This window comes from Leuresthes tenuis, unplaced genomic scaffold, assembly GCF_036924035.1.
Source record: "Leuresthes tenuis unplaced genomic scaffold, fLeuTen1.0.hap1 SCAF_13, whole genome shotgun sequence".
Lineage (NCBI taxonomy): Eukaryota > Metazoa > Chordata > Actinopteri > Atheriniformes > Atherinopsidae > Leuresthes > Leuresthes tenuis.
Genome location: NW_027325367.1, coordinates 3,907,190 through 3,932,014, shown reverse-complemented (window position 1 = coordinate 3,932,014; position 24,825 = coordinate 3,907,190). Strand labels below are relative to the sequence as shown.

The following is a 24,825-nucleotide window of genomic DNA, read 5'->3' as shown; positions in this document are numbered from 1 at the left end:
CTGTCCAAAGGACATTGTTCCAGAAGTCTTGTGCTTTGTTCAGATGCAGCTTTGCAAACCTAAGCTGTGCTGCCATGTTCTTTTTAGAGAGAAGAGGCTTTCTCCTGCAGCCCTTCCAAACAAGCCATCCTTGTTCAGTCTTTTTCTAACTGTGCTGTCATGACCTTTAACCTTTAACATGCTAACTGAGGCCTGTAGAGTCTGAGATGTATGACCTTTAACCTTTAACATGCTAACTGAGGCCTGTAGAGTCTGAGATGTATGACCTTTAACCTTTAACATGCTAACTGAGGCCTGTAGAGTCTGAGATGTAGCTCTGGGCTTTTTCACCTTGGGGTGAACTTGCTGGGACGTCCACTCCTGGGAAGATTGACAGCTGTCCTGAATGTTTTCAGTTTATGAATAGAATGATGCTCTCTAAATAGTTTGGAAATGGCCTTATAATCCTCCCCAGATCGATGGGATCAATATTTTAGTTTAACATGTTTGGGTAAGGCTTACAGAATTAGATTGTGTGACATCAGAGCCACAAACAGTAAATTCAAAATCAGGTAGCTTCTCTTCCTTGTTTCTCCTCATAGTTTGCCCTTGTGTCTCATTGTTGTACATTTCTGAGCTAAAGTCATCACCTTAATAGCTTCATGATGTTAAAATGTCAAACACGATTTGTAGCGTTGAGCTTGCTGCGTATTTCTGGCCCAAAATTACCAACAAATTGATTCCTCCAGTTTTAAAGTTCAACATAGCGACCCAACTCTTCAGCATATTCAGTACGATGTGACAAACGCGATCACTTCAAGGCGAGCCACCTTCCCAGTAATGCACTTGTGGTGAGAGAGAGATGGATGGATGTGATAAATTTGTTTGTTATTCAGGCCTCAATGTGTCTTAAGAAGGACAACAGACCGCAGCACAGACAGGCTGAGATGAGGCTGTGGTTACTAATGAGGGTTTTCTCACAATGATGCGATACTCCTCATGCATTTTTCATGCAACAACCTGCATAAGTAAGCGAGAGACGGGGCTGTGTTTTGCAATCTGTTCTGTCCTGGCATTAATGATGTCTGCTCTTGTGGTGTTGGGGAATAATTGCTTATATGTCACAGATTTGGGTTAAATAAAACTGCACAGGTCTGTTGCCGTGTCGGATTCCTTCTTAAACATATTTTGAGACAACACGGGTCAGCTCAGTATCAAATTTGAGCCGTCGTATTTCGGATGGCGTGTCTCACACAAGCAGATGGGCTCCTGTTTATTGGCAGCATGGCGTCTTTTCTGCCGATTGGTTGTCTTTGTGTTGCTCTTTAGCTTAAAGTTTGTTAACCAGCTGTGAGAATGCAGTCAACGCTGTTAAATGTGAGGAAACGTCTGCAGAGTAATATCTCAGCTTCCTTTACAGGTTTAAAATGTTGATAAGATAATTTATCAAAGTGTAATGAACTGCAATAAGTTGCATTGTTTTGAAGTAATTAAAAGTGTCCCGATCCGTGAAAGCACTGGACGCAGATGCAGGGTCGTATCAATAATCTGATTTTATTTATAGAATGATAGTCACTTGATGAGCAAAGTAATAGATAATAAGTAATAGATTATAAATTCCTAACCCACTCTCCTCGATACCTATGGAGAGGAGAGTGAGACTATAAAACTTATCAAAAGAAAATCCTCTCCACGCTAGGAGGACAAAACAAAAGGTTATATAAATCTTACAAATAAACTTATCACTCTCCGAACCGTCGGAGGCTCTATAGAAATTTAACAAATCAATAAAAAGAAAGAGACTCCTTCTAATGGAGTTACTATGAACGTTATAGTTATAAATCAAAGACACTCCTCTACCGGAGATACTACTGAAAAACGACAAAGACAAACAAAACCTATGACTATGGCAAAAAACTTCCAACAGAAAATCACTCTCAAGGAGGAAATCATCAATAAACAAGATCTGTGATACTTATACTTTGGTTACTTTGGAGGCTAGAGGAAGAACACTCGAAAGACAAATTCAACACACTGGCAACGAGACAAGGGAAGATGCAGACTAAATACACCTGAGGGACCAAGGGGAACAGGTGGAAACACTCGGGAATCAGGGAAGACAACGAGACACATGACACGGGAGGAAGGGCAAGATACCTGAAACGAGAGGAGTTGTTAATTTCAAAATAAAACAGGAAGTGACAAGACAAGGTACAAAAAACCTAAGAGCTTTTGTGAGACCTGACAAAAATACTTATTAAACAGTCTGTAACCTACAATATTTCATTAACCATCCCATAACAAGACTCTGAGGTTTGAGACGGGTTTAAACCTCTGGACCAAAATCCATGACTAGAACTTTATTTTTGGGTGTCATAAACTCTGGTTTAAGTAATTCATCCAAAGTCCAAACTGGAATGTTTGTGCCGTCTATAGGGCTGGATATCAATCAAAATTTTTCGATACCGGTACCAATACGGATACCTTCACTTTAATACCGGTTCCTGAGCGATACTTTTTTCGATACCAATTTTATAATATCAATTCTAACAAAAAGAAAATTACATTACACATAACAGTACAAATCTTTTACAAAGTGTTATTTTTCAGCTCAGTATTTCAATTTCAATTTCCCAGAGGGAACCTGCCAAAGGGATCAATAAAGTCGTCCATCTATTTTTCCAATCCAAGCAGTTTTCTTACAGAAAAAAATAAATAATTTCCAGTGCAAAACCGTTTCAAACAGGTGACATGTTGGTGTCTAACACTATCCTACATACTGAGGATACTTTTCACTGCAGTTTTCCTTCAGAAACATCAACATTTCTGCTTTCTACAGTATTAAGTTGCAGTAACATTGAGATTACTGCCAGATTTCGCTGAACGTTAACTTACCTGTTAAAATGCCGCACACTGCGTCGTCCTCGGTGCTCTTAGATGAAGCCGAGTCCAGAGGTGGAGATTTTGAATGATGCCTCTCGGCTCTGTGGCGTCCACAGACTGACTGCCGAGAGGAGGATGGCTGCGGTCCGACCTTCTTACAGTCAAACACGGAGCAACTTTCTGCTCTTAAATTGATTTTGTGCACGGTCAAATAATTCATTAAATTAGTCGTGTTGCTGGCCTTAGCAGCGATGACTTTTGGGCAGATGTTGCATCGCGCACTAATGGCATCAATCTTGGTGAAATGGAGCCACGGTTTTGACCTCGGTGGCGTTGTTTAACCGGTTTGACGACACGCAGATCCGTATTTTCCTGCATGCAGAGTGTAACGTTAATACAGCCAATCGAGGGAAGCGTGATCTTGATCCTGTGATTAATCCCTGGGACGAAGCAGGTTTTGATACTCGGTACAACCGAAGCATTTCGGTCGGTGCCTTAAAAGAACCGAAGTTTGGTACCCAGCCCTAGCCGTCTATTATCTGTTACTTTCCAAAGTAAAGGTCAGATATTCACGCCTGCTTTACATGAGGTTTGTCCCTTATGTGAACAAGTATCGGTCCATCCCAGACACTCCAGTTCCCAGCTAATGCTGAATGAAACCATTCCTGTTTGTTAGACAGAGCTGAACAGAAACACGGCTGCAGGTTTGCAGATAAGATGTTTTTTATTTAATTAGAACAAGAACATCTTCATATAAAACATCTTAAAAAATTCAGAGTTTCCTCCATCTGCTGTTTATGATCATCATCACACACAATATTTACATTATTAACAACTTCTGATGGAACATCATGCAGGAGGATTATCCAGTTAACATAAAAGATTAATATTTTATCTATAATCTGCAAATCCAGTGAAAAGATGATGCCAATTGGAGTAATTAGAACATTTGTTTGGGACTATTTTCAACAGTAGGATGGTGCATGAGTATAATAATTAGGATATTAGACCCATAATTCCACAGAGCAATCAGTCATAGTGTTTTATTTTGGTTATAGGTGTGATAAGATGACAAAAATAATAAAGATGAAGCCTGTTTGTTCGAGACAACGGTGAGTAGGTACCAGAGCTGTAGCCTGAATTCTGGTTTCCATCCATCTTTCATTTTCATTCTGATGTTTGAACTGCATGAAAACATGTCACACTTTACACATTCAACAGTCCACAGTGAAGACTTGGACTGGAGTTCCCCTTTATAGTTAAAGACGAATACATATAAACCAAAGTTCTGAAGTTCAAGCAGATTAAAAGTAATTCTCTGTAACTGTTAGAAAAGAAAGGTTCAGCTCCGCCTTTAGTCCACAGGGTGTCGGACACTTTTCATGTCAGTCAGAACAATGTTTCTGTAGCTCTGCTCCAGTCCTAACATAAACTCCAGGTGGTTGCTGAACTCGAAGCCTTGAATTGGCTCCTCCTGAAGGTCAAAAAGAGATTTTTAGTTTACATAGTAAAATTTAAAAAGACAGACTCAAAGATGTGAGATTTTATCAGAGTAGGGACATAAACCGAGGCTTTAAAGGCTATATATTAAAGTCTCAGTGTCATCTCTGGTGTCTGAGCCCTAAATGTTCAATAAAAAGCTCGATAAATTTTATGGATGGATCTAAAAGCGTCCATAATGCCAATTAAATGCTCATTATGTGTTATATAAGTGTTATATAAGGATTCAGGATTTAATAAACAAAGGGCCATTTTCAAGCACAGCCTCACTTTAAAGTCCAAATAAAGAAATCAGAAGTTTTCAGAGAACTTTTTAAGGAACAGACTGTCGTGCAATTATCTTTGCTTCATTAGTTTGAGCAGCTGCAACAGCTGCAGAGACGATAGATAGAATCATGGAATCAGAAAATGTTTGGATGTCAAGGCGGAGGCTGACTTGCTTTAACACTCACGTTGTTACGATGCGAGGTGTGAAGGATTAAATTCAACCTTTTCATTAAAATACTTAACATTCAATCTCTCTCAAAGTCGAAGGAAATCAAATTACATTTGCAAATCAGCCAGTAAACAACGTGCTTATTTATTGTTCAGGTAATCAGGTTTTCCTATAAACACACACAGAGCATCTCCTCCACACACACAACAGGTGCAGCTTAGTGACATCTTCACTCAGAGACGTGCATCACACATGACAAAAGGACGTTTATTTGGCTCATTTGTTTTGTCAGGATTTTAATTTCCGCTGCCATAATAGCTGCCAGGGCTTAAGCACGCATCTGTCAAGCCAACATCCGACCTGATGGGGAATCCAATCACTTACACAGAGCAAATAATTGACTTGCATGTATGACGTTGTGAAGAGCATCCTCAATTATCAGCCTGTACTCAGAATAACGACTCAATGCATCACTATGACTGCAGTCCAAAGTGCAGAGAAGACAGTCAATACCTGAGGAAGCGAAGCTCACTGATGATCAAAATATCTCTTTTTAACAGGACTTAATATCTGCACATGTTAAAAATGGCTTATCTGGGGTCCAGCCCACACCATTAGTTCCCAAACAGGAAGTCAGGACTTTTCAAGAGAACTGAAAAACACATTTTAGCAGTTCAAAGATGAATCATGTCACATTTTGTTTATAAGCTTTCTGATGTGAGATGTAGCTGTAAGCCTGGATGCTGACTCATGGTTTCCACTGATGTTGGTTCTCATTATCAGCTGCTAGGATTCACAGATAGCTAAAGATGAACTCCGGTATTTTTAAACCTAGACCTTATTTCTGGCATGAAATACGTTCACCTACTCACCGAGAACAGTTTGGTGAAAGTCGGCGTCCTTCTGAAGATATTTAGATTCCTCCAGATCCATATAACGGAGAGAACGGGGCTTAGAGGATGCAGCCTCTAAATAAGGCATTATCTGTCTTTATTTCACCAATACTTTAAGAAGAATGAATGAACGTGTGCTATAGCTCTGTTAGCTCATAGCTGCTGTTATGTGGCTACTTGCAGTCATAGGAGAGCTAACAGAGGGATTTCTACACAGGCACTCTACTGGGACCACTTCATCCACACGCCCCCCTGGAGCACATCTTATTTACTCCTTTCTCTGTGACAGTCGGCTAACTTCACACAGAGTTTGCTGCTGATAGTTTTGTGCAACATGGCAGGATTTTTATCAGATTTTGACGACGTGGACGACACCTTTGAGTAAGATGGACGTTCTTACCGGAGTGAGTTGCATAGCTAACACTCTGTCGCTGTCCGTGGTGCTAAATTGCTGTTCTACTGCTGATGTAGTCCAGGTACAGAAATCACTGTTGAACTTGTTGAACAAATTCATTACTTAAACCAATCAAATTTAAGCTTGTGGAAACTAAAAGTTCTTAGCAGGGACACATAGCAACTTTAGCGGATTGCGGCCACTCAAGACAATGCCGATTACACCATATGTGTCCTGCTGAAAGTACTCATCTATCCAAAGTTTGACAGAATCTGCATCAAGATGCACGGAGCAGGTGAGCTGGGCAGAAAGTCGGCAGGTTGTATGAAACGAAACAACATAACAACGGCACAGGAAACGCTGTAAGGGACAGAACAAAGACCCCGTGCCCAAAGAAATCCCAGGGTTAATCTATTTTAGGGACAAAAACCTTCAACATGACAAAACCGATCATAAGAAGACATTAATGCAATTTTAGGAGGGCAAAAGAACATGTAATTACTGGCTTATACCATCTTCTGGGGCTGCACTCAATTAGATCCAGTTGCTCTTGGATCAGTGCTTTCTAACATAAAGACTCTCATACAGCAAATGTCTTCTTGTAATATCTAAAAGGGAAAATATCTACTAGGATGCAATGCATTTCCTTTTTATAGTTATTTTCACCGACAGTAGAATAAAATGCATCATTATCGCAAAAAAGCAACAAGCATGAACATTAATTTATATAAAACTACCTTAAAATCATCTTTAAAATAATAAGCAGCGAATGAAACATTTAGGACCTTTACCATAAGTATTTTTATGATCTGAAGCCGTAGAAGAGTGGAGTGCAGAGAAAAGTAGATTAAGAGCAGATGGAACAACAGGAGTTTTATTATTCAAAAGAGGAAAACAGTGAGTCACTACCTACACGATGAAATGAGTTTCAGTCTGATGGAGGACTCCAGGCAGTGATGCATTACGCCATAAAATGCACATTCTAAGAAGAATGTTTTAATCACATCTTCGGAAAAATTAAAGGTCAAATTCTTCAGTTCAGCGATGTCCTGGAGTCGGTAAATGGTCAAAATAATCAGCCACATAACTATTAAATGCATATTTTTGTTGGTGCGGATGTACAAAGTACAGACTGGCAAACTCCCGTACCTTTCGGACCCTCAGAATATTTGTCAGTGGTGTCATTTTTGAGAGTGAAACTAATCCTGCAGAAGCATCATAAAGCTGTTCAGCCTGTTGAGTTATCACAACAAGAAATGCTTGCTGACAAAGTTAAAACCCTGAAGAAAAGGGAATAAATCGGGTCTGTGGGAGGATTATGCAGGGTGAAAAGAGACAATGCAAGGACAAATGCTTGACTAATGATAGTTCCTTAAGCTCAGTTTGTTTTCCTCCTGAACAGGTGATGGGAGGTGGGGGCAATCTTTGCAATATGTTGACCGTCTGCATTAATGAGATTGTTACGTAGGCTAATTAATGCATTCATTAATTACCAAAGATATTTATGGGCTTCTTTTAAGCTTGTCATCACTTGATAAATGAGTCCGAATTTGCAAAGGCAGACAGATTTAATTGGAACGTTCCACAAAGCGGAAAAGAAAATGTATTGATTAGTTAAACAGAAAATATAATGCTTAATGAGTCTTGAAGGGAGGCTGACGAGGTTTGGATTAATCAAGGAAAAGGCCAATTCTGCCATTTTCAGGTTCTCTCATTCCTTTTGATCAGCATCATTATTTATGAGTCTGTCTCATCAGCTGGATGGAAACGCTTATAAACTCAGGGAGACGCAGAAAACCTTGGCATGTCTAAAGGGTTTTGTGAGTAAATGTTGACTGGCGGATCACATGATTTAGGAATGCAAACAGGACTTGAAAGAGCTTCAGTAAAAGCATTTGGTTGTAGTATTAGTCATTCAGCAGTTTGTTTCCTGTGCTCTCTGTCACAATGCTTTACATGTTAATCTATTCGCTTTGGGTTTCTCTTTTTAAAACACAATCTCCTCTGCAGACGTCCCCTTCTGCTCGTCTTAAAGTACCAAATCTTAATAAGCGTTCATTGAACATTGGTAGGAAGACACGGTTTCTTTTTGCTTTTCCTAAGCAGTTCTTATAGTTAAATTTATGTTGCTATGAGTCAAATGTTACACGATGTTGCGATGTCAGAACTCTCCAGAGGCTTAAGAGCAGATCGATGCCTCATTCGCTGGTTTGTGCAGAATTTAACAATTCTTTTGAAGAGATCCAGGTGGGTTGAAGCAGGGAAACGTATAAAACCTGCAGGACAGCAACCCTCGAGCACCGGAGTTTGAGAGCCCTGCTTCAGAGGCTGTAGGACATACATGCAAAATCATATTCTTACGCCTCATTACTAGAGGTGTAAAGATGAACAGCAACATATAATTACATTCATACGCAGAAGTCTGGATTGCATAAAAGCCTGAAGACAAGAGGGGCCAAAGCAGATTCTTCCAGATACTAAGGGAGTCTGGTGTCTCTGGAGAAATGTGGCAGTCCGACCTCAGCTGGCCCCAAATCTGAGGTGTTCAGGGAGAACAGTGGTGCTACTTCAGGGAGCAGCAGATCCAATAGATCGGTACCAAGACCTGGGCTTCCAGCCTCCACCTCAGCCTCTCCCTCTGCCTTTGCAACAGCCAGCAAACTGGATCAGGTCCGAGGCAGCGGCGGCTCCCGGACTGCTGCTTCAGGTGGACTGAAGGTCCGAACGCTGTCTGCCAGCAGCTCTAAGAGCCTGAGCTCCTCCCCAAAACCTCCTGATAACTCTGCTGGATGCAATGCCAGCCTACCTCCAACCGGAAAGTCCCCTGCTTGCACTGCAGCCGGACCCAAGACGGGAAGAGGCAGCATCATGGGTACGAAGCACGCCATCAGCAGGGCGGCTAACAGTCGGGTCAGTGAGCTGGCTGCTGGGAGCCAAAGAAAGCAGCTGAGCGGGGGGCCAGGAGCCACAGGAAGTCACAGCACCGACGGGGGGGCGCTCAACACGCCGCTGCCATCACCTTACAGCAAGATCACAGCGCCTCGGAGGCCTCAGCGGCTACAGCAGCCGCTACAGCAGCCGCTACAGCAGCCGCTACAGCAGCCGCTACAGCAGCCGCTACAGCAGCCGCTACAGCAGCCGCTACAGCAGCCGCTACAGCAGCCGCTACAGCAGCCGCTACAGCAGCCCTGGCAGACTGGTCTATCAGGAAGGCTTCGGATTCTCCAACTACTCATAAGTACATCATACCACCCCACTTAAAAACACGCACTAAATATCCCTTTAAGAAGGGGTCCGTGAAGGACTCCATTTAAACGGCGTATTGTCCAACTCACCTGCTGGATGCCCGGTTCAGAGCTAACGGTGAAAGCAGCGTAACATCCACAATCATCCAGTGTAAAATAAAACTTCTGACTCTTATCACAGCAGTTCCGCTGGAAGGAATTTAAATTGAGTTTTAAATCCTGGTGCATCCAGACCTTTTACAACGTGTGGCGATGAAAAACAGGAACTTGTGAAGTAAAAAGATGTCATTTGGCAGAAAAATAACCACCACCACATTAAATAGGGGGAAAGCTGATAACCTCCTTAACTTTTAGCTTCACAGCTGTTGAACTCCAGCTGGACTCAGAGCGATTGTAACAATTCATTCGCCTTTTCAAATTTTAATTTAGATGAAATATAGATAGACCCACGAGTGAGACAGGATGAATGTAGCAGAGAGAAAGAGCGTGTTAATGTTGTAAGGCATCATCTGTCTGGGTAAATACTCGCTTCGCATTGTTCCCACAGAGAAACGGGAACGATAAGGCCAACGCATGACAAAAACTTTTTGTAGTTCAATTCAGGATTCAGATTGAAAGTTTCTAAGTAACGCACGCAAACACACAGCAGTATCTGATGCTGCAGATCATTAGTGGAACTTCCTCAGATAAAAACTCTAAAACTGATCTTTTATTCACGGATATTGTCGGTGACGGCTCATGTCGGTGTTAACATCAGAGCTATCAGGCAGAGACGAGGCGGACTGAAATGCACGATGAGTAATGAGTGTGTCATGTCAATGCCCACCTTGCTTTGGGTATTAGTGGAAGGATGTCTCACAAAGACCGTGACCTTTATTTAATTCCTTGTGGCCAACCGTCAGTTCAGTGCTCACCCAGGAGAACTTATTAAAATGAAACGTTACATTTCACAATAGGCTTATTTTCACTCTATAATGCATCTCAAACAGAATGCATGAAGTAGGAGGATGTGTGAACATGCTCTAACAGTTGATTCTCGTTCATTATGCATGTTAGTCATTAATGAATGCTGAATTCAAAGGTAAGCTCTACACTTGAGCAGTTGTCTTAAAGCTTTTCACAGATATCCAGATGACTCACGGTTGAGTGGACACATGCATCAAACTACAAAAGCCTTTACACTGCATCTGAACCCCCTCCCATGCAGGTATCCTCCTCCTTAAACCCCACATTAAACTAAGATATTATTGTGTTTCTTTCAAAAGCTCAACAACAGTCACTCTAAATTTTACTGGCCTGAGTTACGGCTGTTTGGACGTTTTATTAGTGGTAAACAGAAGTCTGCAGATGACTAAATTTGTTAGCTATTAGCTGGAAAACACAATGAGACCACAGCCTGGTGCTTTTCTATGTGGAGAACAGCGAGTGGGGCTCCCTGATGAATGTTTTTGTGTTGATGTCAATACTACATTTATTGAAAATGTGACCAAGCAAGTGGAAAACAAAACAGGGAGCAGAAAGAAGAATCAGGCAGTAACTCTTTCCAGCACACACACACACACACACACACTGCAGGTGCTGGAGGATTTGCAGCTATAGTCATACATTTTTTCTCACTTTTACAAGGTTGCTTGCTGGGTAATTTGTACAAGTTGAAGTAACGGGATTGAATAAATCTCATGTGCCACCTCTCGATAACGTCTCAGGAATTTTAGGGCTGGAGAACATGTGTGAAAATGGCTTAAGATGCATTAACATTCAGCTCAAATCTGACAAAGCCACTGGCTTGGTTTCAGAACATGGACCTTGTCTTAAGGTTGCTTTATCAGCTAGAAGGTTTTCATAACTCATATCACAGAGTTTGTGGCTAAATGTTAAATACCTGCAGAAATATTTGAATATAAAAAGCCACTTTAATCTCTGTGGCGGCACCGAGACGCCAGCTGACCTTGAGGAAGACCTGCAGCTCCTGGGACTGTGTGCGCTGCAGGATGTCGGGCTGCAGGTGTTTGAAAATGGCCACACACACGTAAACCTGGTAGTCGGGACCCATCACCACACAAGTGCAGATGTAGCGGCAGATTTCCGCCCAGTCCAGATAGTTCCAGAAACACTGAGTCAGCCAGTGGAGGCACATCTGTTATTCCATAAAGAAAAGAAAAAAAGAGTAGATGATGTTGGAGTTTTCAGGATTATGTTGTTAAATTTCACAGTGGACAGGACAAAGTCCGTCCTCGAGTTTTTGTGTGAAAACAGAAATGATCTTATAAGCTAATAGTGGCTTTATACAGTGGCTTTTGGTGGATTTTAAACATCTACAGTCCCAGTATCTTCGATTCACTGATGCAAGTCTCTCTCTTTTTGGACCAGTTTCAGAGGTAACAGATGTATCTGCAGCGTTTGTGAGCCAAACTTTTAATTTGCACATCTGATTCATTTTTCTTTCCTCACAAAGAGCTCAATCCATAGAATACAGATGCCTCATTTTTGAAGTGTCTGCCTCCTTATCCATGTATTTCAGAGACCTCTCTTCGGCTGTATTCTTTCTTTTTGGTGCGATTTAGTTTGATTTGCTTCTTTTTCACATTATTTTAATCAGTCCTTGCTGAGCCTGCATACAGTTTCTGAGTTTCTCCTGCTTTGTGAGATGGTTTTAAAGGACACACTGAGAGCCAGCGGTGTGGAGCTTTTCTTTATCTTTTTCTTAGAATTTGTAGCTTTTTGACCAATTTTTGCTATGATTACAGAACACATTCTCCAACTATTTCAGTCAGTTTATGCGATGTCCCAACATTAGTTCACACCCTGAGTTACATTATTTCTTTCAGCAGGATCGTATATTGATGATGAAAGAGTTGGACAGTTGTGTTTAGTCTTCATTACATCCCATGGATTTTCAGAGGAATTATGGTCTGGACTTCATCTGAGGTTGCATTTACATCATTTTAAGACCTGGTAAGGACCAGAAAACTTATATAAATCCATCCATCCATCATCTACCGCTTATCCGGGGGTCGGGTCGCGGGGGCAGCAGCTTTAACAGAGAAACCCAGGCGTCCCTGTCCCCGGCCACTTCCTCCAACTCTTCCGGGGGCCCTGAGGCGTTCCCAGGCCAGCCGAGAGACATACTCTCTCCAACGGGCCCTGGGTCTTCCCCGGGGTCTCCTCCCCAGGGAGGCGTCCAGGGGGCATCCTAACCAGATGCCACCTCATCTGGCTCCTCTCAATGCGGAGGAGCAGCGGTTCTACTCCGAGCCCCTCCCGGATGACTGAGCTTCTCACCCTATCTCTAAGGGAGAGCCCAGACACCCTGCGGAGGAAACCCATTTCAGCCGCTTGTATTCGTGATCTCGTTCTTTCGGTCTCTACCCACAGCTCGTGACCATAGGTGAGGATGGGAACATAGACTGACCAGTAAATCGAGAGCTTTGCCTTCTGGCTCAGCTCCTTCTTCACCACGACGGGTCGGTGCAGCAACACTGCAGACGCTGCACCGATCCGCCCGTCAATCTCAAGCTCCACTCGTCCCTCACTGTGAACAAGACCCCGAGATGCTTGAACTCCTCCACTTGGGGAAGGATCTCATTCCCGACCTGGAGAGAGCATTTATATACTTATATAAATGTTGACCTTAAACCCCTTTTATGCAGGATGTCAGAGATGCTCTGCTCTCTACAGTCACTTCATCTGCTGTGTCAGCTTTATCAGCTCCTCACAGCAAATCATTTAACTTTGAGACTGAAATATTATTCAGTTGGTCTCAGTCTTGAATACTGAGATGGGATTCGGAGACAAAGAGATGAGAAATGGCATGCTTGTGTTTCTTCAGTTGTTAAAGGAGTTGAAATTCATGGTTCTGATGCAGAGACTCAAGAGTTTTCTACCTGATCTCAGTGAAAAGAGCAGCACATGAACTCTAATAACTACTTTTGCACTCATATAGTAATATCAGTGCCATTAAAGCTACATTCACCTCAGCAGACAGATATAGTACATACTGCATGTTAAGGTGTAATATCAAATCAGCCTCAATAATTTCATGCAAAATGTATCAACAACAGCAGCAGAGTAAGATGAGATGATCTGGCTGTTCTTTTTATCTTTATTTAGAGATTAGTGGGACCTGTGGACCATAATGCTGTTAGCATGTCCAACAAAAAGACAGAACACAGAAAATAGTCCATGTTTTCTGACTAACATTTCACGGTACACTCTGTTGATGTTCTGCCAACCACCAGCAGCTTTATACATCCTTTCAACCAGTTTCATTATGCAGGCACCGTTTCAGATTATTGTAAAGCTCATAATTAGCCACTGCGCTCGGGAAATAAATAAGTCTGCTCGAGCATTGAATCATGCCTCGCTTACACTCTATAAATGTATTAGATTATCATCACCCCGTCCTTAGCTGAAATGCAATGAAAATACTGACATCCTGTGCGTGTTGTAATAAAAACAGAGAACAGCTGTATCCAAGCTGCTGTTTGCTTTAAACTCTCAAGCAGAAAACAAGCCCATATGCTGCACTGTACTATAAATAAAGAGCAGCTTCTTGTCTAAATGGCTAAATATTCCCTTTGTTACTGTGCCAGTGGGTTCAAACTCATGGAACAGAGGTGAGTGACTGCGTTCTCCCTCTCACATATACAGTCACCTGAAGCTAGAAATAATCTGACCAGGTCATGTGACAGCAGTGGGTGGCCAGTGACATTAGTTATCACAACGCTTCACTGAAAAATGAAATGGTCCGAAACTAAGGAACCAGTCAGGTCTTTATTGTTGGGTAAAAGTAAAGAGATGGCATCATTTTTCACTTAACTCTCTTCCTCCCACATATCAGTTCTTGCAGCTTTAACCAGTCTGAGCAGAGCAGGTCAGGCCAACAGAACGCACTGTGCTGGGGAGAGGACAACGCTAAAGCCACAACGCTGCAGTCCGAGGGCTCCAGGATATTTTCTCTTAAAGTGCTTCTGCGGTTCTACTGCTGTGAAAAGCCATTTTGAGGTTTCAGAAGCTTACAAAGCGTCACATTAAGATTGTTGTGAGCAATGCTTTGCAGATGCAGCTTGTCCTCCAAGGGGAATCCAAGCTTTGCAATGCAAATGACTGACAGATGCATTATAAACTCAAACTCCTGTGAGTAGCAGGTGGGAGAAGAGTCAAAAACATTAAGGGTCAATCTTTACTCCTCTGTAAATGAACAATCTTCAGTTCTGCTCCACACAATATTTTCTTTTCAATCTCACGAGATAATTAAACTGGACATGTCGTGACCATCCTAATTAAAGCACAACAAAGCTAATCCTGCTGCTTTGTTGTGAAGAGGACTCACTCTGGTACTGAGATGCAGCTTTTTATATCATCATTTTAAAGCACTTTCTGAATAAAAGAGGAAGTTAAGATTTATCCAGACACTGAGATGCCTCTGGAGAGAAATGTAATGGAATCGTGAAGCTAGAAAAGCTCTATTTATAAGGTTGCATCACCCAGATTTACTGCACTAACATGCGATGTGTTACCTTTCCCGAATATTAACAGCATTTTTCATGACTATCCTTTGGTATGTTATTAATAAGGAATAATGTCATTGTGCCTGATCTAAAACTTCAAAAAACATTCTGCAGAAACATTTCCTGTGACACCTGCACATAACCTCATGTGTATAAACGTCTGAGTAGTGCTATACTTTCTGTGCCTCTGCTTCTTCATCAGACTTTTAAATTGATATTTCCATGTCTGACTCAGGAACAGGTCCCCTGCATCACCTGAAACTGAGACGAGATGAGCTGAATATTAACGTATCGCTCCAACCTGGAGACTGAAAGCTCAGATCTTTGATGCAGAAGAAGTGAGCATTACGTGCACCTCTCCTGCTGTACATTACATAAACTGCAGCTGTCAAGTGCAGAGACACCAAAGACTGGATCAAAACATGAGAGCGTTGAAGGTGAACAACCTTTTTCTACCCTTTTGTTTGAGACTGAAGCAGATGAAAAGAGATCCGACTTCAACCACCAAAGAAAAAAGATTCAATGTCAAAACAGAACAAAGGAGAAAGTGTAGTTTGGGTCCCTTCATGATGTCATTGATAAATAAATGCAGAGTATTCTGCACCATTAAATCCTTCATGGATCGAACAGTTTTACACTAAAGTAGTTATTAATTTAATTTCATTAAAACAAATCATCTGCAGCCACAAGAAAAAGTTCTCAGCTTAACTTTCAGTTACTGTTTTTAATTAATGTTGAGCTAAATAATGTGTTCAGTTACAGCATCGTGATTCTTCCACAGTGACTGGAAACTAAACTATTCGAACATTCAGGTACAAACCTGATTATCAAAACCTAAAGTTTGTCCACAGACAGTTTTTGTTTTACTCTGACAGGCTTATGTGTTATAAAGGAATAAACCAGCTTTTAAACATCTGTCCTACAGCTGTAAAGTGCGTTTAATTGCAAACCCGAGCCAACAACACTTATTAGGATAAAAGTTTGTCACTCTTAAAGCTACAGTATAAGGATTAAAGGAGTATGTGTTTTTGATACTGCTGCGTAGGCTCCGAAATTAAATTTCCAAGGATTGTTAAGACATTGAAGTGGACTCATTTTGTAAGGAGCCAATCTGAAGACCAGCACTGTTAAAGGAGAACTCCGTTTTTTTTTTTTAAACCTAGACCTTATGTCTGGCATTAAATACGTTCATCTACTCACCGAGAACAGTTTGGTGAAAGTCGGCGTCCTTCTGAAGATATTTAGATTCCTCCAGATCCATATAACGGAGTGAACGGGGCTTAGACGATGCTGCCTCTAAATAAGGCATTATCTGTCTTTATTTCACCAATACTTTAAGAAGAATGAATGAATGAACGTGTGCTATAGCTCTGTTAGCTCATAGCTGCTGTTATGTGGCTACTTGCAGCTATAGGAGAGCTAACGGAGGGATTTCTACACAGGCACTCTACTGGGACCACTCCACTTGGCTGACGTCCTACTTAAAGTAACACAAGAGAATCTTTCTTGCTCTTTAGCTCCCCTTATGGTTTGGGATATAACATCTATAGCACTATAATTCAGAATTATTAGTTAATCCTCAGATTATCCCGATTATCATGAGACAATTTACATTAACGAACACCTGCTGCCAGCCAAAAACGTATCGAAACAAGCATATTGTTTTTGGAAGTGATAACAGTTCGCTCTGAGCCAACTGTGTGGTTTTTCAGACCCACTTAAACTTGATTTGTCTACTTGGATTCAGTCATTGGAGATGAGCTCCAGTGGTCGTTGACATGGGATTATGACGTGATGATCAGCAACACCTTCGTTAGAGAGCTAAGAAATGTGGTGTTAGTAGGTCAAATGTGGGGCCTTATTCATCAGAGTCCCTGGCAGGAAATAATCTTAACAAATTATGGAACCATGGCAACAATATACAAACTGTCTCATGAGTGTGTTTGACCTTACAGATATGATGCCGTGACAACAATCTGAGCTCAAACATCAATACGGCGAATGAAGAGCAGCGTTGAAGAGGCTACCTGTGATGGGGTGAAACCAGACATCCTGAAGGCAGAATGGACCAGAGGGACTTCAGCTTTCAGCAGCATCTCCACATAGTGAGCTGTGCACCAGTAAACTGGAGGGACACCAGATTCAGCCACTTGCTGAGAAAACTGGACCTGTCACAACGGAAACAAGGGGTTGGTTTATCAGAACGGTATTAGAGAAACTCTGCGTCTGTTTTACCGTCAGATTTTGACTTGGAGGCAGAAGCAGATTGTGGTTACATGTGTTAACGGTGAGCCCACATTTACTCCTACATTGAGCTGTGCATCTTAATTAATTGTGGCCTTTCCATTTCCCATCATATTGATGTAATCGACCACATTGTACTGTTCAAGGCTAACTGCTATGAGAGAAACTCACCAGCTATATCTGCATCAAACGCACTCAGGGCACGTAACACACGTTCACTCTGAGAATTTATTGACTTTGCCAGGAGAGGACAGGGAGACAGAACCTGGAATAATGATAGCAAGCTCTTCATCTTAGCGCCTCGGTGTCCCTGTGTAATTCAGAAAGCTGTTGATTTGTTCCTTTAACATTTTTGTCTTCCTTGACACCTAATTTTGCACTGGTATTAACTTGTCTGGCTCACTGTTTCAACTATTTGCTGTACAAACTGTAATAACCGAGTAAACTTTAACCAAAGTTATTTCAGATATTCATTCATACATTCAGTTTGCTATTATTAGACTTTGTGCTTTAAACTGGTTAACTTTGGCCATTTTTTGAGGTGAATAATTATTTTGAATTGATGATATGATGCAACATCTAACAACAGATTCATTTTAAGATGAAAATTTACAGGAATAAACAACAGGTGGTGTCTGTTGCTATCAACGCATTAGATTTTTGTCTGTTCATACTTGCTAAACTCACACCTCTACAGGCACATCATCCTCAAGTAAGGCGGAAGGAGGGGGTGGATGGCACCATTATGACAACTGTTCACTTTTAATATTAAAAAACTAGGGCCGGGACTCAGTTAAAAAAAAAATTAATCTAATTCATTAGAGGCTTTGTAATTAATGAATCGAAATTAATCGCATTTTTAATCGCATATAAATATTTGACATGAGAACAGTGAGAAGCAATTTTTTTTACCTGGATTTTAGTTTACCATTGAATAATGACTGAATACATAAGCTTAAACAACAAAAAATATTTTTTTTTTTTCATGGTGGTACTTAACCAACCGTGCTCTTATCAACGCTTCCATCCATCGTTTTTTATTTTTATCTTGTCTTATATCTTATATTATTTTATTTATCTGCCTTTTAATGGACAGAACAGATAAAAAGAGACAGAAAGCAGAGAGTTGGTGCTCCAGTATAATCGGTATGCCTGAAACTCATCCAGTGAGAAATGTTCCGCTGTGCAAAAATAACTGCGATTAAAATGCGTTCATTTTTTTTAACACATTAATTTTTGTGTAATTAATTAATCTTAATTAATGCGTTAAAGTCTAAAAAACATTACGGTCAGGGCTAAAATTCATCCTTTGAACTACTCCACCGTCACCTTGAAGGGCATCATTTTTGACATCCAGTTGGTCACATCCTTAAAACATAATTATAATGGATTGTTACCACCTGCGTAAACAATCCATCGGGTCATTTAACGCTAACAAAATTGAACACTTGTAACTGTGTTGTACTCGGTGTGTGTAAACCCACAGATGCATGTATCCTTGCAGGCCAGATGAAGGCAGACGTAAGCAGAGAGGAGAGTCTGAGCAGCAAACGCAACGACCGGTCCACGTTCCCAGCCATGATGAGGAAAACTGTGGAGACCAGCCAGTCGTGACCTGGATAACCATCCTGCTGAGTGACTGAGGGCAGAGTTAAAGAGGAAAAAGGCTGGTAGAAAAGAGACAAAGTTCAGTGACTCAGAATCACACCACTGCTAAAATGGATAAATACTATCGGAGAGGGTTTATTTTACCTTTAAAATTACTCAACAACACACATTCAAAAGATATTGCCAAAGCTTTCCTTCCGTTTAATGACCCACAACAGGGGCTTTTAAATTAATTTAAACTGATTGCGTCTACGGTTGGACAATTTTTAGGGTATATTGTGTATCAAGGGAAGCCGAGGTCGCTTATCAGGTATCAGTTAACAGTAAAGTGGAATTTATATGACATTCAATCAACTGAAAAATATCCTCCTGCAGGTTTTACTGCAAAGATCCAGATCTGTGTACAAGATCAGTTTGAGATCGGTACCATTTGGCCAGTGGTGCATGTGCCTGAGTCGAGTATAATTTCTATTAGTTAAAAATGCTGTTTGACATTTTAAGCCCAACTTTTGACTTTTGTTGGTTAAAAGCACAAAGAAAGATTTTAAATCTGCCCATAAAACATTCACAATGCGTGTGTTGTTGGTTGTTTTAGGTCTAAATCTGCTAAATGAATCTAATCCAGCCCAGATATCCCAACTATCACGTCTGGTTGTGAAACATTTGTAATTAATTTCAAACTTCTCTGATCTAGAACTCAAAGACATTATTTTTCACATTTTAAATGCTTTTCATCCATTTTCACAGCAATCGTTCAAACTCATGAGATTGAGTTGACCTCACAAGGTTTTTTTAAAAAGCTACTTGTGTTCAGTTGTTTCTACTAAGATTACAGATTAAGGAAATTCCTTAAAAAATTGAGAGTCTGTACCTCAGCAGCACGATTAAATGGATTCTTGGCTCCGGCTGTGCACATTGGGTGAGCCATCTGCTCTGATGGCTAGTTAAAAATGTCAGAAACACGGGAGGACAGATTTAGGTTGCTTAAATGTGAGGAGTCACCATGATTCACTGCTTTGGCTCATGTTTTATGCATCTGGCATTTATTAGAATGCAGGTGTTCTGTTCCGAAAAAGAAGAAAATCGCTGAAAATCATCATTGTGAGCACTGTTAAAAGGCATTTAAAAAAGTCGAATATCTACATAAAGTGAGCAAAAAATGTCCAAACTGAAATAAGATTCTAATGTGAACACTGTTTCTGTTGGAAATCCAAAGAAAAATCAGCTTCTTGTGTAGAAAATATCTGAACTGTCAAATCTTTAACATCAGATGAGCTCTTTGTACAATATGAGGACATTAAAGTAAAAATGAACAGTGTGAGCCGGCTGGCTTAATCACTGCCCAAACACCAAATGCATGCTCTTTGAATTGGACTGACAGACAAGCCTCATATATCTGTAATGCACCCTGTCAAGAAGTGATAATAAATGAGGAGTTATAAATAAAGCAGAGTCCCAGGGGACAGACGGACATTTTGATCCATCACCAACATGAATGAAACCGGAGAATCTCTAACTAAAACACTGACTTAATTAAACAACTTCTTCCTGCTACATTCATTGCTTTACTTTGTATTTCCACACCCCAACCGAGACTAATTTTAGAGTAAATTTTAGAAGCTGCTCTCTCCTTTCGTCAACTTCCACCACATTATACAACTGCTGTTTGAGGATATGCTCAAAGTTTCTTTTTAAGATGTACCAGGTCAATCTTCCTGTTTCCAGAAACATGGTAAATTTGCATATAACTGATGTATAAATGAGGTCCATCAGTTGTCATTTGGGATAAAAGAAGACCGACGGAGACTGCTGCCACCACATGATAATATGTATTATTTCAAATAAAATCTAACAGTATGTTTAAAGTGTCTGTCTGCAGCTCACTTATTTCAAAGAACAAAACAAATGTCAACGATTTCCACAGCAGCCACTCTGGCTTCATATGCATCCAAATGTATCAGATGTTTCAACCTTTATCAGTGAAGGCTTTTTTAATGGTTTGTCAGCATCTCTGCAATTTTTTGTGCTTTTTTTCATATTTTGTTTTTTTCTTTACAAGACTCATGAATTAATCAGCAGACCAATTAATCCAAGTTTTCCTTCTGTGTACAGTCATATCGAAAGGTTTTATAATAAAAATAATCAGTTTCCTGCCAGGTCTTGCATCAGGTAAATAAAACCAACACTTGGAATATTACACCTCGTTGTTATCTATAGTTTTTACAGACCTGGTCGGAACCAGATTATTTATTTTTTGTCCTAATATACACATTTAATAACAGTATATGTTCTTTTTTTAGGTGATTACGCTATGATTACACTGATTATCATGTTAATAGTAAAGGTCAAGGTCTGTTATGTAATAGACTTTAATAGATTTTAAACATCTTTGCTTATGTCATAAATTTAAAAAGTTGCTGCTTGTTTAAGAGCAAATTAGACCTTTATCTTCCAAATATTTTTAACACACATTGTGAAGCTATTCAAACAGGTTTAGGTTAGATGCTTACCATATATTTTAGAACACAAACATTATACTGATGTAGTTAAAGACACCAGAGTCGGTGCAGACTGTCCGACTGTCTGAAAGCCTCAGTTTGGTCACGTGATGTCGAGTCTGAAGGATACCGAGCACTGATGATGCGTTACTTCTCTGTGTGGACAGGAAGAGCTTCATGTGCTTCATGAGCAGCACCAGGTCGTTCACGGCATCTTCTCCGAGAAGCCCCAGGTAGCAGCCATACCTGAGAATTTAAGATGTCTTCCATAAACCAGGGTCTCTGCAGATTTCAACAAGTCAAATTTAAGACTTTTTGTTCATGAAGGAAACTCAGAGGCCTGGAATTACTTCCAAAGTATTGGATTTATCTTACGGCTCTTTCACATTGGAATACAAAATGCTAAAACTACCAGAAGCCTCTCTATTGTGAACTAATATTTCTTCTACTGTTAACTTTGGAGATGAGCGACACTTATACAAAGTGATGAAGAAGTGGATTGTGAAGGGCCATATTAATGGAGACATGAAAATACAGTGATTACAGTAACATTTTCCTGAGCAGAATCCAGAGGAAAATACACGGTTAACGGGACGTTGCTTAAATGCAACAGCAGCTTGTCGCTATGACAGAGAACATATGTAGTTGTCACGATTTACGTTCTGTTTCATGTCTCGTCACTTCCTGTTTTATTTTGAAATCACCCTTCCTCCCGTGTCAAGCGTCTGATTGTCCTCCCTGATTCCCAAAGTGTTTCCACCTGTTCCCCTTGGTCCCTCTTGTGTTCAAATAGTCTGCGTTTCCCTTGTTTTGGGCCAGTTTGTTGCCTCTTGCCATGAGCCTCAATCTAGCCTTCTTGTCCACAGTCACAGTCTTAGTCTTGCCTCGAGCCTGCAGTCGAGCGACTCTCCTGCAGAGCATATTTATTTGCATAAATTATTCACAGTCATAGTTTATGTATCTATTAAACAACGGTTGTTTTGTTCTTGAAAGGTTTTGTGCCGCCGTTAAAGGCGAGTTTAAGATTACAGTTAATGTCTCATAGTGCCTCTGTTTTCTAAGAGTGCGTCTTTCGTTTAAATCCGCCTCATTAGGAGAGCGTGAGAGTTTATTTTGCAATCCTTCATAGCTTTTCTGTTTTCCTCCTCGAGTGGAGAGAACTTTTGTTTGTTAACTTTAATCGCTGCACTCATCCTCAGCCATAGTTACTGAGGAGAGCGTTTAGGATTTTCAAAGCCTTTGTTTTGTTCTGCTGAGAGATCCTCAACCTGCCTTGCTGTGCTGTGTTGAAAATAAACACTTTGCTTTTGAAAAGACCCTGCATCTGTGTCCTGAGGTTCCTGACAGTAGTCAGATGTGAGTTTATGTGTGTTGGTAACGGCTAAATAAATTGTGATGTGACTCGATAAATTGTGACCGGGGTACACAGGTACTTTAGTTCCGTTTTGTTGTCCTCAAGGACGCTATAACATCAAGGACTCATGATAAATTGATGTCCAACAAGTCTAAACCCTATAAGAGATGGTGCTCACACTGTTATATTATCATCAAAATGGAAACAATGCACTAAACATGATCTGAGGCATTAAAAAGCAGACTTTGGAGGAGCTATAAAAATAACAGGTGGTTAACACCATAGGCCCTTTTAAGAAAAAACTAAGAACCACACACAGATGAGTCTAAAGTTCAATCAACAATAGCAATTCCATAACTTCATTTACCTGACAAGGATCCAATTTGGATCAAAACAATCTCTGCAGCGCAAATCTAATTATAGGGACCATAAAGAACCGATTCAGTGTCACTGGGACAGCTGGATGGATGATCTCTGCACACTTTAGGCAGGGGCAGCGGTTCTATACTCGCACAGCTGTACGAGTTAAGAATAACAACATGACATTCTGACGCATATTTTCCTCCATCCTTAATGAAAAAAACATAACGAACTACAGACAGACCATCTTAATACGGCTTTCAGATTTTTCAGCTTGTAAACACTATACTTCTGTGTTTTCTGGCCCTTTTCTTGTCCATTTCCATGTCTTTTTGGGAGTTTTTCAGTCAAATTACTGGACTCCTTAAAAAATAAACGTGAGCAGAGGTTTAAATAAAGGAGGTCGAACATTAGTTTGGCCGTCTTCTGGATGCACTGTTGGCAAACTTAATGATTTAAGAGCAGTTGCACGAAGAACAAAGCTGCCACTTTGAAGAATGCAGATCTGAGCAGAATGATCCCCGAAGCTTCTCTGCACATAACCAGCTAAATCAAATCAATCCAACCACCAGAAGGAGCACAAAACAATGACAAGGAGCTGCAGAGGAGGCTTGTAATAATGCCAAATAACAATAAAGGGACTTTCAATGACTCAAAACCACAGCTAAAAGGCTCAGTATGACTCCAAATAAGGGCAAAAAGACTTGAAATAACCAGATGAATAAAAACAGCACCAGAGAGGTTTGGAAAAACAATAAAACCCACAATGTGAATCTGAGTTGCTTTACGAATGTCTCCTTTACACAAAATTACTTCAAACTGTGATGAGACTCAATGGCTTCAGAAAACTACAGCTGCAAGGAGATTAAAAAGTAAAGAAACGCATCAACAACTGAAAAGAAACTGAGATATTGGGATTTAGGGTTGATTATCTTCCTCTTTACTCTCCCAATGTAACGAGAAAAATAAAAGCAATTAAGCAACAGTAGAAGTCTCTGAACATCCTTTCAGAGCTTTCAGGTCGTTAAGCATCTTCTCCTTCCCTCAGTGCTTCTGTTAAAAGATTATCCGATCAAACAAACATCTAAGAGCGACAGTGAATTACAAGACGTACCTGAGACAGGTGTCGACTCCGAGCTGTTCCACAGACGATAACACGGCGCTCTTTACGTTCTTCTCCTCGGCTGAAAATCAAACCAAGCAAAGGTTTTCTCAGACGAGGTTTATGCCAGAAGGATTTGTGCTTTAGGACCCTAAAATGGCTTCTTTCACAGCTCTACACTACAAGAAAACTCTGCAAACTGCAGTTCTGAAGCAGTCATTTGGCTTTGTGAGGAGGAACCGTATCAAGGTGACTCCGGCCGCTTCATTCATGGGTAATTTCACAGCAGCATTTGTCAACTCAAGATCTTAAATTTCATGCTTTCTCTAAATATACAAACGCCTGGTTAGCTGTGCTCATGGGCCCTTACTCAGTGTCATTATTGCTGCAGAATCATAAAGATATATTAGATTTAAGAGATCCAAGCGCATGTGGAGACCACGATGAATGAGGCAATAACTGTGGAGAGTTTTGAAAGATGTTTCCACTACACCCCGGCTTTGGGGAAATGGAATATTATTATATTTCTGGAAATGGATCCCCTGCTTCAGACAGTTTATGGTGAGATGATGATGCAAATTTAACAATTAATATGAGCTGCATCATCCAGGCGCCATTAATTGCAGATGAAATTTGGAATCCAATTTACAGAGTAATGTAGCAGCAAAATCCAAAAGGAAATTCTTCAACATCGTTACCTTTAAAAAGTCTGAGCTGCCCAAATGTGATTAATCAGAGGCAGGAAAACTAGTTCTATACTTTTTTGTCATCCTTCTCCCCTCACATATCAACACCTCTAAAGACCACATGCTGATGGCA

The 24,825-nt window shown here is 40.6% G+C and overlaps 1 protein-coding gene across 1 annotated transcript in view; it reads right to left on the bottom strand.

Annotated features, from left to right (window-relative positions):
* Positions 1 to 3,648: 3,648 nt before the first annotated feature.
* The window catches only part of tbc1d32 (TBC1 domain family, member 32), an 81,453-nt gene continuing 60,276 nt past the window's right edge, over positions 3,649 to 24,825 (bottom strand). The window contains exons 29-34 of the mRNA XM_072362604.1: positions 24,019 to 24,088; positions 21,321 to 21,436; positions 18,569 to 18,723; positions 16,868 to 17,008; positions 11,279 to 11,467; positions 3,649 to 4,336 (exon numbers count right to left, since the gene is read on the bottom strand). Coding sequence (XP_072218705.1) covers positions 4,217 to 4,336; positions 11,279 to 11,467; positions 16,868 to 17,008; positions 18,569 to 18,723; positions 21,321 to 21,436; positions 24,019 to 24,088 — 791 coding nt within the window. The 3' untranslated portion in view covers positions 3,649 to 4,216. The remainder of the gene's footprint in view (positions 4,337 to 11,278; positions 11,468 to 16,867; positions 17,009 to 18,568; positions 18,724 to 21,320; positions 21,437 to 24,018; positions 24,089 to 24,825) is intronic.